Source organism: Dermacentor andersoni, chromosome 8 (assembly GCF_023375885.2).
Source record: "Dermacentor andersoni chromosome 8, qqDerAnde1_hic_scaffold, whole genome shotgun sequence".
Taxonomy (NCBI): domain Eukaryota; kingdom Metazoa; phylum Arthropoda; class Arachnida; order Ixodida; family Ixodidae; genus Dermacentor; species Dermacentor andersoni.
The window spans coordinates 124227588-124242917 of record NC_092821.1 but is presented as its reverse complement, the minus strand read 5'-3'; the positions used below and the strand labels follow the sequence as shown (position 1 = coordinate 124242917).

Genomic DNA, 15330 nt, shown 5'->3' with positions numbered 1-15330 from the left:
CCATAGAGCGTTGTGGCGTTGTGCAAGTGAGGACTCGCGTCATGCCGAAGCTCAGATAAAAAAGACGCCGGGTACTCAGCATAGAAGAAAAATTAGACATCGTTCGTGCTATCAAACGTGACACGAAGAAGTTGGCGCTGGCACACGACAGGGATCTGCTGTTGACTACGGTGTGTGGCATTTGGAATGCGAAGAGGTTGCTCGGCAGCGCTGCTGCGGCCGCGAAGAGATGTCGGCTACGAGGTTCGACTTTTCGTCATCATTGCCTCTGTTGTTGCCAAAGTGTGGACTAGCAACAGTGATGAGGACGACATGGAAAGCGACAGCACAGGCGATTCAGGCCCGACAGTGGCAGAAGCTACACGTTACGTCAGCCTCATGAATGCAATCGTCGCGACGAGAACAGCACCCCGCAATGAAAAAGGCACCCCGCAACTTCTGCAGCACTACCGCGCACGTGCACGGAGAGTACGTAACGCGAACGAGGAATCTGCCATGCGAGTGTTTGCCAAGAAGAGAGGGCTGGCTGAAAAGCTGGCACACAGCTTCAGTAAGTTTTAGGCCGCTGTCGTTGCTGCTAGGCCGCCGCGGCATCAAACAAAAATAACAGCTTTTGTTGCGCGAAGTGTATAAATACTACATGTTCTTTCCCCTTTCATCGCACTCTCTCCGAGTTCCGTGTTCCGTTTTTGACAGGTAAGTGGCCGTGATCTCATGCTATTTCGGTTAAACAGTACTACCGTTTAGTACGCATTTTTTCCGAGCTCCGGCCAACTACAGTTTAATGAGGTTTCACTGCATCCCTACAAACATTATTAGATATCAAACTATAGATAAATATAGATAAGAACTATATATAACAATAAATAACCGGGTAAGGGATCAAGAGTTCAGGATGGCAAGTCAGCCTCTAGAGTTTGTGAAGGAGTACGTTTACCTAGGCCAACTAATCACAGGGAACCCTGACTATGAGAAGAAAATTCACAGAAGAATAAAAATGGGTTGGATCGCATACGACAGACATTGTGAGCTCCTGACTGCGAGCTTACCATTATCATTGAAAAGGAAAGTATACAATCAGTGCATTTTACCGGTGCTGACATATGGGGCTGGGGCAGAGACTTGGAGACTGACAAAGAAGCTTCAGAACCAGTTAAGGACCGCACAAAGAGTGATGGAACGAAGAATGCTAGGCATAACTTTAAGAGACAGAAAGAGAACAGTTAGGATCAGAGAGCAAACGGGTATAGACGATATTCTAATAAACATTAAGAGACAAAAATGGTGTTGGGTGGCAGGTCACGTAATGAGCAGATTAGATAACCGTTGGACCATTAGGGTGACAGAATGGGTACCAAGAGAAGGGAAGCGCAGTAGAGGGCGGCATAAGACTAGGTGGTGTGACAAAATTAGGAAATTTGCGAGTGCTAGTTGAAATTGGTCGGCGCAGGACAGGGGTAATTGGAGATTGCAGGGAGAGGCCTTCGTCCTGCAGTGGACATAAAATATGATGATGATGATGATGAAACTTTATTGACTGACACTAGATGAAGCAGCGCCGATTAGGCCTAATGGCCTAGACAGTGTGACTGTGACGAATATTTGACACTGCCTGATGTAATCTACACTGAATATATAAAATATTTGAAAAATTGAATAGCACATGTTCAATTCATGAATATAATTATTTGAGCATTCCCTTTTCGATTCTATTTGGTGATATTCAAGTATTCGCACACCCCTATTGTTCTGTTAGCAAAGGTGCAACAGCTAGTTGGCACCTTTGTGTGGCATTTGCGAGGAAGCTTTGATTACTTCACATTAGGCCAAAACACTAACTGACACCAGCATACAACATTTCATAGGAAGTTGCCATTTGGAGAAAGCTGCCGGGCACCCATTCTGATGGAAAGCAATATTCACAAGGGGCAGTGTGGTAGCAGGTTCAGTACGTCAACTATTCTTGAAAGCAAACATTGATTCATAGACACAGTGCCTCTATGTAGTTGAAACTTGAAGTAATATACATGAGCATAATAAAGTATTGGATATAACAAAGTAAATCTAAATTTCACGCTTATGATGAATATCAGATTAATGAACGTATTTCTATGCAAAATGTAATTTTGTTGTAACAAAGGTTTGACTAATATTTTTATGTGATATTTTCAAGAAAATTTTGTCATCGCTCTATGCAGACTCTAGTGTATGACAGCTATTGCTGCTCAAAGCAAGAAGCCAGCACGCAGACAACTGCTGTTACAGAGCCTTTGCGTGCTGCACACACGGCCTTTCGCAAGTTGCTGCTCCCCCATATGCGCTACACTCTTATAAGTCACAGATGAGCATAAAAACGAAGGCTCCACTCACTTGTAGTCCTGCGACTTGAGGACCTCATAGTAGTACATCACCTTGGCCTTGTGTGGTGACAAGGGAAACTCGAATGGGTGGTGCTGGGGTCCCTCCATGTGTCGCCACTGGAGGATGTATGTGCCTGATGCATTGGTCACATGGGAGCCCTGCACAGAGGCACAGCTGTTGCACGTCTCACGTGGCTCAAACGTGGCACCCTGTGACACCTAACTGTTCCTCCTAAGCTTTGCCTGTGGCAATGCTTTCGAAACACAAGGGTTTGTGGCTAGAGTGGCACTCACCCTTGGAAGAGAAGCAAAGGCCTCCCTTGGCACTTTGAGAGCCTAATTGAAGCAGCTGGTTGTGCATGCATTTTGAACTGAAGGCATCGTAATGACCTGGGGCATCTCCTTCACATCTATGGCTGCAGATGGCTTACACACATGGGTCTGCACAGTTTTTGTTGTCTTACGGTTGGTTTCCCTTGCATGCACTGTTACGTTTCGCCTACAACGCGCGGTATAGCCGGCGCGGATGCAACGGACGCCGGGGCTTCGTTCAAAGCGGCGGACATTTTGGCCCGTTCGGAGCTCCCGCCAAGCGCGTCCAGGCGTGTTTCAGTGCCACGTGTCTTCGTGTGTGCGTGTGTGTGTGTGTGCCCACGCTTGTCAAAGCGCGGCAGCCGGGGAGAGGAGCTCCCCAAGTGTGAAGCGAGGAGGTCTGATCGGCGCCGGGTTGGCGATGCGTCACTACACTCGTCTCAACATGTCTCTCAGCCTGTCCGGGCCCAGAGTCACGTGGTCTCACCCCGAGACGTTCCTCCTTGCCCTCAGCTGCGAGACTATAAAAGCAGCTGCCCCCCGGACGCCGAGAGAGGCTCCGATTTCTTCTGTCGAGTTATGTGCTCTCCCGTCTCTCACTTCGGTCGACCTGACCGCCCGCTCTTTTGCGATGTTAGAATAAACCAGTTGTTCTGTTACCAGTCGACTCATGCTTTGCCGGGACCTTCGGATGCTTCCAGTGCCCCAGGCCGCCAGGCCAACGCTACCCATGGGGCTTGCGACCCATTTGCAACAACGGGCGTCAGCACTGAGGTTCCAACAACTCGTGCCAGCGGTGCGATTCCTACAGCACCCAGATGCTTTCACATATTGTTGACTGCATGCACCTGCTATAACGAAGGCTCTGTGGTAGAAGCAAATGCTGACAAGCAGTGATAATTGTGTGCTCTTGAACAGTAACTGCATGGAGTTGCCTTTGTAGCATGCTAGCCCACTGCAACATAATAGTCAAGGTGTTATCAAGGTAGTCTCAAGGCTTTATGCAAACTCCAAAACTATTCACTTAGAAATTGTTCAACACTACAGCCGATCCTGGATATATTGAATTTGAAGGGGATCGTGAAATAGTTGAATACCCTACATCAATAATTCGAAAGTGGAGGTTGGGGTCGGATTCGTTCTGGCTGCTCATGGAAAGCCCTTGTCTACAAGAAGACAAACCTGGTAGTGCAGCATCTGTAGAACGACAGAAAGTTGAGCTAGTTGGCAAGGATTCATTATGCAAAAAAAAAGAAAAGAAGCGAGGTGTGCAGATGTGTTCATGTTGTCCACTTCTCTACTCTTGTGTCCTGTCTGCACACCTCACTTCCTTTTTTTTTTTTTTTTCATAATGAAGCATATGTAGTTTGACATCCGATGACCGGCACCACTCAGTGAAAAGATCCGAGTGTCTGTCACGCTTTTTTGTGGAGTGCATATTGGACTGGGAGGCCTTCCGCTTTTTTGAAGCAGAGTGGCGATATGCTCTTGCTGATAATGAATGGCCGTGGTTTGCAAGAGCCATCTATATGCACAGCGAGCAAAACTGAGAATTCCCTCCCCATTTTTCCTCCACGGCATGTAATGCCCTTCAGATTCAATCTATTGTTTGACAGCATCTGCCAAAAACAGAGCTGTTTTTAATTTGTTGGCATTAAATATTTCTCATGGCGCAAGAAGTGAAGAGTCAGTGTTAGGAGAAGCGCACTTGCAGGAGCAGGGCACGTCATTGGATATATAGAATGTGGCGGTGAACAGGAGTTCGATGTACACATAGTGCATTGCTATATTTTCTCCTGGGATTCTCAAGGGGATTTTACAACTGCTCAATATAGAGAATAATTCGATATATCTGAGTTTGATATGTATCTGGAATCGGCTGTATTACTATTCACTTCAACTTCACTTCAAACCAAGAAATTTGTTTGCACAGGCCTGAATTCAAAATAGTTGGTGCTAATGAGGAAAGACGGTGCATTAAGCCTCTTTATTCTCTGTTTTACCAGCCCTATCTTCTGAACTTCTTCATTTTTTTTTTATACTTGCGAAAGCTGATGCCTTCATCTGTTTTCTTTTCATTTTTTTCTTTTTTCTTCAGCCAAACAATGTACATTGATGAATTGAGCAGTAGGTGACCATGGCAGGATCGCCGAGTATGAGTCGCTTTTGGATGAACATCAAACTATCTGCAAACTGTCGACTTACATCATTTAACGCAAGCGCTAAAGCTTGCTGAATGAGCAATCAATGAGAATCGTTACAGCAAAACCGCAATATGATGTCATGCAAGCAGTGCTCGCAGCATCACCACCGTTCACACTCAATACTAATATTTATATGGCTAAGTCTTAAGAGACCACACTATGTCCGAGATAGGCCAAGCCAATAAGAAGTTCACATAGACGTAACATAGTCCTCACCTGCACACTCTCACCATCGTGGCACGTGAGGCATGGCTCAACTGTCTTGTAGTCCACTCCAGCCACCCAGCTCTTCGGCAGCAATGACGGCGGCGTGTCGAGCGTCAGCATGTTCAGCGGCAGGGGTGAATGGGTGCACCCTACGGTTTCCTCCTCAGCGTCAGTGTCACCTTCCGCAGATTCAATAGACGCCGTCTTGGGTGGGGGAAGCTCCCGTGTCGTGTGCAACACGGTGAATGACACATCTTCCTTCATTATGTCGAAGTCCCAGCAAATGACGCTGCCTTGATCCGCCACATTTATAACCACCTGAACAAGATTTTGCACACAGTTGGCACACAAACACCCAAGTTGCTGCACTGACATGGAAAACGCAAAATGATGTATCTTTTCTTGTTCTTGACACATTGAAGAATACAGTATCAGCCATAAACTGCACTTGCAAATACTCGCAGACCTTTAGGGTTTCACTCTCAGCTGGTTCTCCCTCCTTGGTCATGACAGAGCATGTTGGGTGTGGAGTAACAAGATAGACTGCAAACAATGCACCAGCATTTTCATCCTCTTATTTTGTCCACACACAACATGTTTCATTATGTAGCCATATAACTAGACCAGGAAAGGCAAGAGGGCCAACCTGCCAGTGGCCGCAAAGATGTCGTGATCAATCAGGCACATGCGACACATAGGAAAAAATACATGCACTGTGACTTGTTTCGAGCAGTGCCCAAGCAAGGGTCCTTTGCAGACTTGCGAGAACAAAATGCACCACTGTTCTTGTAAAATTCAACTTTATTCTGACACTTAAGACAAAAGTAAAAGAAAAATAAATGTTCACAAGTCACCTACCTCGTGTACCTGTCCTCGTGCCAGGCTGACTGAGTGGTACATGGTGTCGTCAAAGAGGTGCATGCCGTCCGCCTTCTCTCGTTCATAGTCCTCTTCGGACATATAAAACGTCTTGGGGATGAGCCCTCCATCAGGGATTGACGTCTGCAGACAAAGGAATGCCAGTGCTCATCTTTGATACAGCAGAGGACGACTGCTCTGTTGGCTACACTTGTGCATCTATACTTTCTTTGGGTTTCTTGAAGGAACAAATCATGTTTTTATCTTGTGCGTAAGAGAAACCAGGATGGAAACTTAAGACTAACTTGTTTGACATTAGGAATTGTACAGCAGCGCAAGAGTCATGGATGAAAGATACATGCAAGATGCACACAGGCACTGTTGTCTGTACATAGCATGCATGTATGTTTGTCATATGTCTTCCTTTTATATCATGTCTTTCATACTGTTGCTTCGTTCCATAGGAGAACTTTGGCAGCAGCAGTGTTCGGAAGAGCGTTTGCCTAAATACTCCTGCATACTGTTACAGATAACCCTGGATCCTAGGACGACACCACTATAAGCCGAGAAGCGCACGTTTTCTGAGGCTGCATTTCGACTCCGGTTATCAACTAAGAGTTATCAAGGACGGACGTCACCGGCTGGCATCACCTGGCGTGGCGCTTGCATCGACGCATCTGCTATAAAACTACGGCATCGCATCCAAGACGGCACTTTGGCAGCAGCAGTGTTCGGAAGAGCGTTTGCCTAAATACTCCTGCATACTGTTACAGATAACCCTGGATCCTAGGACGACACCACTATAAGCCGAGAAGCGCACGTTTTCTGAGGCTGCATTTCGACTCCGGTTATCAACTAAGAGTTATCAAGGACGGACGTCACCGGCTGGCATCACCTGGCGTGGCGCTTGCATCGACGCATCTGCTATAAAACTACGGCATCGCATCCAAGACGGCACTTTGGCAGCAGCAGTGTTCGGAAGAGCGTTTGCCTAAATACTCCTGCATACTGTTACAGGTTAGTGGCTTTTTTTGAGGGGGGTGTTATTGTGTTGCTGCCACTGCTGCTGCCAAAGGAGCGAACCTTGTTTATGTCAGTATGGAGTGTGTTGAGTGTGAACAAGAAATCTTGGATCCCAAAGAGAGTATATCTTGCATGACTTGTAAGCTTTCGTACCATGTAGGAAGCTGCGCAGGAGTGTCGGAGGCAACAATAAAATCTAAGAAATCAACCTACCAGAAATGGAAATGCCCGAAATGTAGGCTACCAACCTCACATGTTAACCAGGATGAGAAAGAAAAAGCACCGTTGACCGTAGAAGATATGTTGGTCGTACTTCAGGAGATTAACCGAAAACTTAATGTTTTGTTGCCACTGAAAGAAACTGTCGATGGAATTGAGCAATCGGTGCAGTTTATGTCCGAACAGATGACAGACCTGTTGACGCGCACAGAACAAAATGAGCGAGATATTAAAGCAATCCAGACTAGGCTCGCAAAAACAGAAATGTACAAAGAGCAGCTTGAATCGCTCAGTGTCCAACTCGATGACCTCGAGTGGCGCAACCGGAAACTGAACTTAGAAATTCATGGTGTACCACAAACGGAAGGCGAAAATCTTTTGTCCAAACTTAATGCTTTGGCCGGTGAAAGTGGATTGCCCCAGCTATCAGAACACGACATCACGGCAATTCATCGATTGCCGGCAAAGCGTGACAAAGTGCCTGGCATCATCTGCCGTTTCGCGAGACAGAGCATGAGGGACAAATGGTGGGCTAGCAGGCGGGAGTTGACCACTGCGGATGCCAATGTTCACATGTTGGAAAACCTGACCAGGCGAAATCGAGAACTGCTGAGGGAAGTGAAAGAATGGGCAAAAACAAATCAGTACAAGTATGTCTGGCACAGCAACGGCAAGATTCTGATAAGAAAGACTGATGGCGCGTCAGCAATGCTAGTGCAGCACTCTTGCGACCTTGGCAAGCTGCAATAAGAAGGGAAAATTGATTTTTTTATTTTTGTTTCCTGCCAAAAATGCAGACTGTAACAGAAAAGAATTATCTACTCCCAGAGAACTTCAAAGATTACCTTGGCCCGGTTTTCCAGACGTCATTCAAATGTCTTCATATCAATGCTCGATCTGTCAGACGTAAAGAAGCATATTTCGACACTTTCTTTCAACAACTAAATGTTCCCATTGACGCTATCATGATCAGCGAAACCTGGTCTACAAGTGATTATGATGTCTTTCGAATTCCTGGTTATGAGACATTTTTTCTGAATCGTTACGCTGGTATTGGTGGTGGCGTATCCATATCATTTAAGAAGAAGTGGCGGCCTGAAATATTAGAGCGATTCACAGTTTCTGTGAAAGAATATGAAATCTTAACAATGTGTTTGAACAACACTATTTTTGCAGTGTGCTATCGTCCACCAAAGGGTTGCGTAGCCATATTCTTGAATTTTCTTGAAAGCCTGATTTCATTTGCAACCAGTCAGCATTTAAACATTGTCCTTGGTGGTGACCTAAACATTAATATGTTATCGGTTGATGCATCCCAAATGAGTTTAGACTTATTGCTTAGAACACATGGACTTCTGAATGCAATCAAAATGCCAACGCGTGTTACGATCACGTCTTCATCGCTGATCGATTTGTTTATCACTAACCATGACCCTAGTATGATCACATCTGGAGTAATAATTTCTGACATCAGCGATCACTTGCCAATATTTATGTGTGTTAAAAACATGTCTAAAAAGAAACGTAGTTCAACATATTCTTTCCAACTTATATCTGAAAAAACACTGTCGACATTTAGAAACTCGGTAGAAAAGAACAACTGGAGGCCTGTCCTTTTAGAAAATGACGCCAATAATGCTTACGAGGTATTCTTAGGTATTCTGAAGCCGATTTACGAGGCCTGTTTCCCAATATTAACAAAAAAACAAAGGCGTCACAGTCGCAAACCATGGGTCACACCGGAGTTGGTGGCAAAGATAAACACAAAGAACATCCTATATCATAAGTTTATTAAATCGAGAGCTGAATGTGATCTGACAGCGTTTAAAAAATATCGAAACCGCTTGAATACTGAGCTCAAGAAAGCCAGAAACGCCTATTACACAAATCAATTCACGTCAACTTGTGGTCGTGTCGACATTATGTGGAAGAGGCTAAACGCAATTTTGGGGAGAAATAGCAAATCAGGTGAATTAAATATGCTAAATATCGATGGTGTAAGTATAACTGGAAAAGAATTAGCAGATACGTTTAATACGCACTTTATTTGCGCTTCTAGAAATCAAGTCCCACATAACAATCTCAGTGATGTCGTTCATATAAGCGACACTATATTTCTCAAACCGGTTGAAGAAGCAGATGTAATGACAGCCTTCCACGAACTAAACAATAGCACATCCATTGATATTGATGGCCTCCAGATAAAGCCTATACGGTATATTTTTGACCTTATTTTACCATACATAACGCATATCTTAAACCTTTGTGTCAGTACCGCTGTATTTCCTCGTAAAATGCAGATTGCACGTGTAACAGTTATCTTTAAAAAGGGTGATAAAAACCAGCTCGGGAATTACAGGCCAATATCTATCTTACCCGTGTTTTCTAAGCTACTAGAAAAAGTAATACTTAGAAACTTTTTGCAGTTTGAAGAAAAACACAAAATTATAACAGCAGCTCAGTATGGCTTCCGTAAGCACCACTCTACTGAACTTGCACTATTAGATCAACGAGAATATATATTGAACGAACTCGAACATAATAGGATAGTCATTGGTATTTTTCTTGATTTTTCGAAGGCATTCGACTTATTAAACCATACAATACTTCTTCGTAAACTTGAGCGTTGTGGCTTCCGCGGCCATGCACTATCGCTTGTGCAGTCATACCTCATGGATCGCAAACAGGCAGTAGCAATAAATGGTCTCCTCTCAGATATGCAATCTGTAGGCTGTGGCGTTCCACAAGGTAGCATTTTGGGTCCATTTCTGTTTAATCTTTACATCAATGACATTGTACATGCAACTCCATTCGTTAAATTTATCATCTATGCTGACGACACCAGTATTTTTCTTGCCGGAGATAATGCAGCCGAACTCACAGATACTGCAAACAATGCACTGAGGCAAATAGAAAACTGGAGTAGCAGAAATGCGTTGCGGATTAACACAGCAAAGACTAAAGTCGTTGTTTTCAGAGGTAGAAACAAGAAGGTCCGTCTCACTAAGAATATATTCCTTCAGTCCGTACCCTTAGAAGTTGTGCCTTCATTTAAAACATTAGGTATATTATTTAATGAAAGAATGTCATGGGATGATCATGTCAGCTTTGTAACAAATAAATGTTCACGTATTATTGGTCTTCTTTACAAGAACCGTGAGATACTACCGCGAAATGTAATGCTAATGCTATATAATTCATTGATACAATCGCATTTCAGCTATTGCCATTTAACCTGGGGTGCAACAACAGCAGGCAATCTTCAGAAACTACACTTGTTACAGAAAAAATTTCTAAGAATTGTTGAAAATGTTCCGCATACCTACCATACGGCCGCACTTTTCTTAAAGTATAACTTACTACCAATTACTAAACTTTATGACTATCGTCTGAGCAAGTGTGTGAAAAACGAGGTGTTGAAGAACATATCTTTTCTATCAAAATTAGCTGGTTTAGAAAAACGAGATGCAATGTACAGCACAAGAAACATAGCACAATGGAACGTAAAAACATACAGAACTTTCTATGGTAATCAAACATTAGAAAATAAACTACCACGACTTCTTAACAAACTCGCACAAAACGATATTGATCTCCAAAACACAACACGCCACAAACTGTTCGAGTATTTTTTACACTACACCTAACCTTTTTTTTTTCTTCACCATCATTGTAAGTTTTTTTTCCAGCCAGGACAATGCTGTTGATTTTATGCTGACCACTGTAACCGGATAACAACTCTGCTATATGTATTTTTTTTTTTTTTTCCTTTGTTATCTGTATTTCCTGTATTTTCTTTTCTTTTTCGTGTGTGTGAAAAAAAAAAAAAAAAAAAAAAAAAAAAAAAAAAAAAAGGGAAAGAAAAACAACCACTGTATTGCTGTCAAAGTGGGGGCCCGTGGCCTTGTCAAGCTGTCCAACGGCAGCTTTTACTACGGGTCCCCGCCATCATCTGTACCATGGTGGCAAATAAATTTGAATTTGAATTTGAACTTGTTCCTGGGTTGGTCAGTTCTTGCTTAAAGCATTAACCGTATTACCAGCACAATGGACACAAGAAAGGTAGCACGACCAAATGTTTTAAATGTAGTAAATGCAGGATGTACTGTTATAGTCCTGTCACTTTTCCTGTGTTAATCGTGTTGATACCACAATTACTGTTTTAGGTGTGAATCGTTCCTAAAGCTAGGGAAAGCTTCTTGCTGGAGACAGCATGCCAGAAGGTGTCTATGACTGCCCAAGGCATTGTCTATGACTGCCCAGAAGGCATTGGTGCGCTGCCTTATATGAACACAAGGCAAGCTCTGAAATCTACAACCTGAATGTGTGCACTGCACCATATTCAGAACAGTGCTGTGAATTCTATGGAAGGAAGTTGACTCTTCAGTAAGTGGACTTCACCACTAAGGAAGCAAACAGCACAGTTTGAGAACTTGAATGTAAGGAACCTGTGCTCACCAGAAGACACTGCTACTCTTACAGTGCTACTCTGGCCTATAAGCTACCAGGCACTTTGGTCTCTTGGCAGCAGTGAGACACGGGGGAAGAAGTGTCTCACAGTATTACAGCGCCGATCTGGGTGCAGCCAAATTGACACCATGAAGGAATTCCATTTTTGAAGCAGCTTCATAGAGCTCAATTTTAGTCGAGTAAATCCATAAGAAAACCAGGGGAAAAAAACATTCTTTCATTGACACTGCCAACCTGTGTCAAGCAGCTTGGATGTCAATAACATGGAGCATTGGAGAAACTATCTCCAGAAAGGGAAGACTGTCATGAGGTAGAATGACATTATAGAGAAAATCCATACAGATTCTTCAGCAAAAAATCTTCACAGCTGAGCAGAAATTCCAATTTGACTTAGACTCAGTCACCACTTTTCCGGGGCAGTTGCCCCACCAACTGAGCTAACCAGAAGGTAGAGCGACAACAAAAATATTCAACAGCTTAGCACTGAAACTTGCTCCAATTTGCAGATTTCCAGACAACTTAATTCCATAGAGAAGAGATGCACAAATATAGTAGGTGTTGTAGTAGCTTGGCATATTCAGCAAACTATACCATGTGCACTTATACATAGTGTATGTTTACTGTACCCAAGTCTTCCACACCATGCAGCTGCTGCTGGGCTGGGTATACTGCACATCTGCTTTTGCTCAAATGCTCCAGTGAGCACGGAAAGCTGCTTTCCCAAGTGGCGGCACTGCTACAGCTCAAGTATGAATTGGAGCGACACAAATGGTGGCCTCAAGGACAGCACGGTTCAGTTTGTAATAACAGAAGAGATAGCTAACAAGATATTGAAGCGAGCCACCTACTAAACGCAGTTGATAGCTTACGCACCTTGTGTTCCCAGCCCATATTTCATTTCTTCCTAATCTCTTTCTTGAGTGCAACGTTGGAGCATCATTATTATTACTTTTTTGCATTTTATTTATTAGGCTGTGCATTGATGTGTATTGCCTAGAATGCAGGTCAAAAGGATGTGGTTAGCTTCCTGAGTGGGTCCTGACCCCGCCAAGCATGGCAGCAACAGTGGCAATGCACAGCCCAAGTCAAAATTTAAACTGTGTAACTAGAAATAGTAGCCAAGTAGTAAATTCAATAAATGTCATGCAAACACTAATCATACAATCACAATAAGCAATAATGGCATAACTCATGCAATGCAAGATACAAAGGAAAATGACAATGATCAAAACGAGAACAAGGTAAAAGCAGGAGCCAATGTTTCAACAAGACAATGATGTGATACCGAGATTTCTTTACAAAAAGCATTCAAGAGAATGAGAGAACACAAAATTTGTGTATGAAAGATCAATTAAATCCAAAATAATTTTTGGACCTGTGAGGAGCAGTGCCATATGTCATCCAGGAACACCAGCATACTATCAGATAAACAGCCATATTTTTTTTATAGAACAGCAGTGTATATAGATTTTTTCCACACAAATTATACAGGGATACTCATTACACAAAAGCAAAGCAAATTAGGCTCGCTGAAGTCGTGACTGTTCACTCACCTGACATGAGCCCCCAAGGAAGTCAGGCAGGTATGACGGGTCAACGAATTCAGCCAGCCCCGGCGGGGCGGTGGTTCCAGTGTCGGCAAAGAAGGTGAACTTGGAGCGCGTGTTGTCGTTGATGAACGTTCCCACGAGGGCCCAGAGGATGGGAAATACTCGTGGTGCACGCACCACCAGACAGCGGCCCATAGTCTCCGGGTAGTTGGACTCCACCATCTCGATGATGTGGAGCAGAGCGCGCATGCCGGGACGCCACAGGTGGCGCATGTTGAGGCCTTCAAGGTCGAGCAAGCAGGTCCAGGCACTTATTGGCTTACCAGCCTTGTGGGTGGCCTCCTCTGTGCGCTTGAGGCCTTCCTCGCAGAGGTGAAGTGTGAGTTTGACCAGACCCTGCTCGCCGATGGATTTGATGAAGCCCTTCATGTCGACCTAAGCACAAGAGAGGCAGGCAGTTCATGTTTTATCTCATGCATATAAATGTGCTCCTGACAGAATCTTGAATGACATTAGTATAGCTGCACTGTGAGGCCTTCAATAGTGGCCGATATACAACAATCAACGCTGTGGTCTTAATTTGCACATGAAGTGACCTAAAAAATTTGCCATGTGTAAACGAATACATGTAGTATTGAACGAATGGGACAATGCCTAAATGATTGACAAGGAGTAAGCAGTCCGCAAGTAAAAAATTACTGCAACGGTCATCTCTCAGATCACTGTAAGGAATGGAGCTGTACACTTTTGCTTAAAGAATAGAAAATTTTAGCTGAATGCAAACATAACTTCAGAGGAATCATAGAGGCACAAGCTATCGGAAGGTGTGGTGAAATGCGAGTCTGCACATTTGCTATACAGTAGACTTCCATTTATTCTACTGCAGTTGATTTGATTGTTTGGTTAATTCAATTCCGACTGAAGGCCCTGGCCAGCGCCCATGCATTCCTATGAGCACAAACTTTCATTATTTCAATTCTGAAATTGGCCTTCGTGGGATAATTCAAACTCTGCCAGTCAGCATGCATGCACCTGTTCTCTATACTGGCCCCAACAGTGGCGTCTTAAGTGGCAGTGTCTGTCTCAGTGGAGCTTAGAGGACAGTGAATGCAATGAACACACATCATCTCCTGTTGAAAATGCCTATTCCTGGCCTACCCTATGAAGATTTTCAAACAATAACAGTAACCCACAATGTCTTATTATGGTATTTACACAATTTTAGTGGGTGCCTTTATTTATTTATTTGTTGATGGAAAATGGGCTGAAAATTGCCTATGCAGTGCAATCAAATCAAATGCAAAACTAAAACAGCCTCAACGGCATCCATATGCTTTACTGCATAATAAAAATGTATTGCGGCAAAGCTGGCTTTAGGAAACCAACCACCGCTGCACAACACATTTTTCTTGCTAAAGATCAGGTGCATGTTAGATTTTTAGTTTATTTAGGAGTTTTAATGCAATGTCTACGTTAGTCTTCTATTTTAACACAAATACAAGTGGGCACATGATTGACTCGGGGACGAGTTTACCTCTGGCACATACTCCCAAAGGTGTTTTTTACATTTTTTATGCATCTTGTTTCATTTGACCTGCCGGATGATCCAATCAATTGTGTTGGTCCCGTGAGGGTCTTATTAGCAAATGTCGACTGTACTTTTATTGATAATTATATGGCCTTCATTATTTGATAAAGTTGGATGATTGGCTTCATTCAATATTCACCACAGTCACACAATGACAATTCCCTGTTTGCCCGAGCTTGGCTTCCAGTCCTGACAGTTGCACAACATGGCTTGCTGTGTTGTAGGACGTACCTGCCCGAGGCGGAGGATGTACATGGGGCGGCCGTCCTTGTCGTGGTGGTGCCAGCCACCAGGAAAATACTCGCGCACCACAGTTGGCAGGTCGTAGGTGCTGAGAATGCGATCCACCTGGTACTTCTTGCGCCACACAAGGGACTGGCAGAGCATCTCACGAGCCTTTTCCAGATTGAAGTCTTGAGCCTGAAGGAATCTCACCAGCATCTGGTCACTTGGAACCTGGGGTGCAACAACACAACAAAATAACTGCACAGCACAAGTGTCTGCTGGTATATGGCAAAACAGCATTGCTGGCTCAGATG

At 43.8% G+C, this 15330-nt stretch overlaps 1 protein-coding gene across 1 annotated transcript in view; it reads right to left on the bottom strand.

The window, feature by feature from the left end:
- Positions 1-15330, bottom strand: part of retm (real-time) — a 37011-nt gene that overhangs the window by 11853 nt on the left and 9828 nt on the right. Inside the window, exons 6-10 of the mRNA XM_072289898.1 lie at positions 15023-15247; positions 13207-13638; positions 5942-6085; positions 5093-5401; positions 2371-2519 (exon numbers count right to left, since the gene is read on the bottom strand). Of these exons, the coding sequence (XP_072145999.1) occupies positions 2371-2519; positions 5093-5401; positions 5942-6085; positions 13207-13638; positions 15023-15247 (1259 nt within the window). The remainder of the gene's footprint in view (positions 1-2370; positions 2520-5092; positions 5402-5941; positions 6086-13206; positions 13639-15022; positions 15248-15330) is intronic.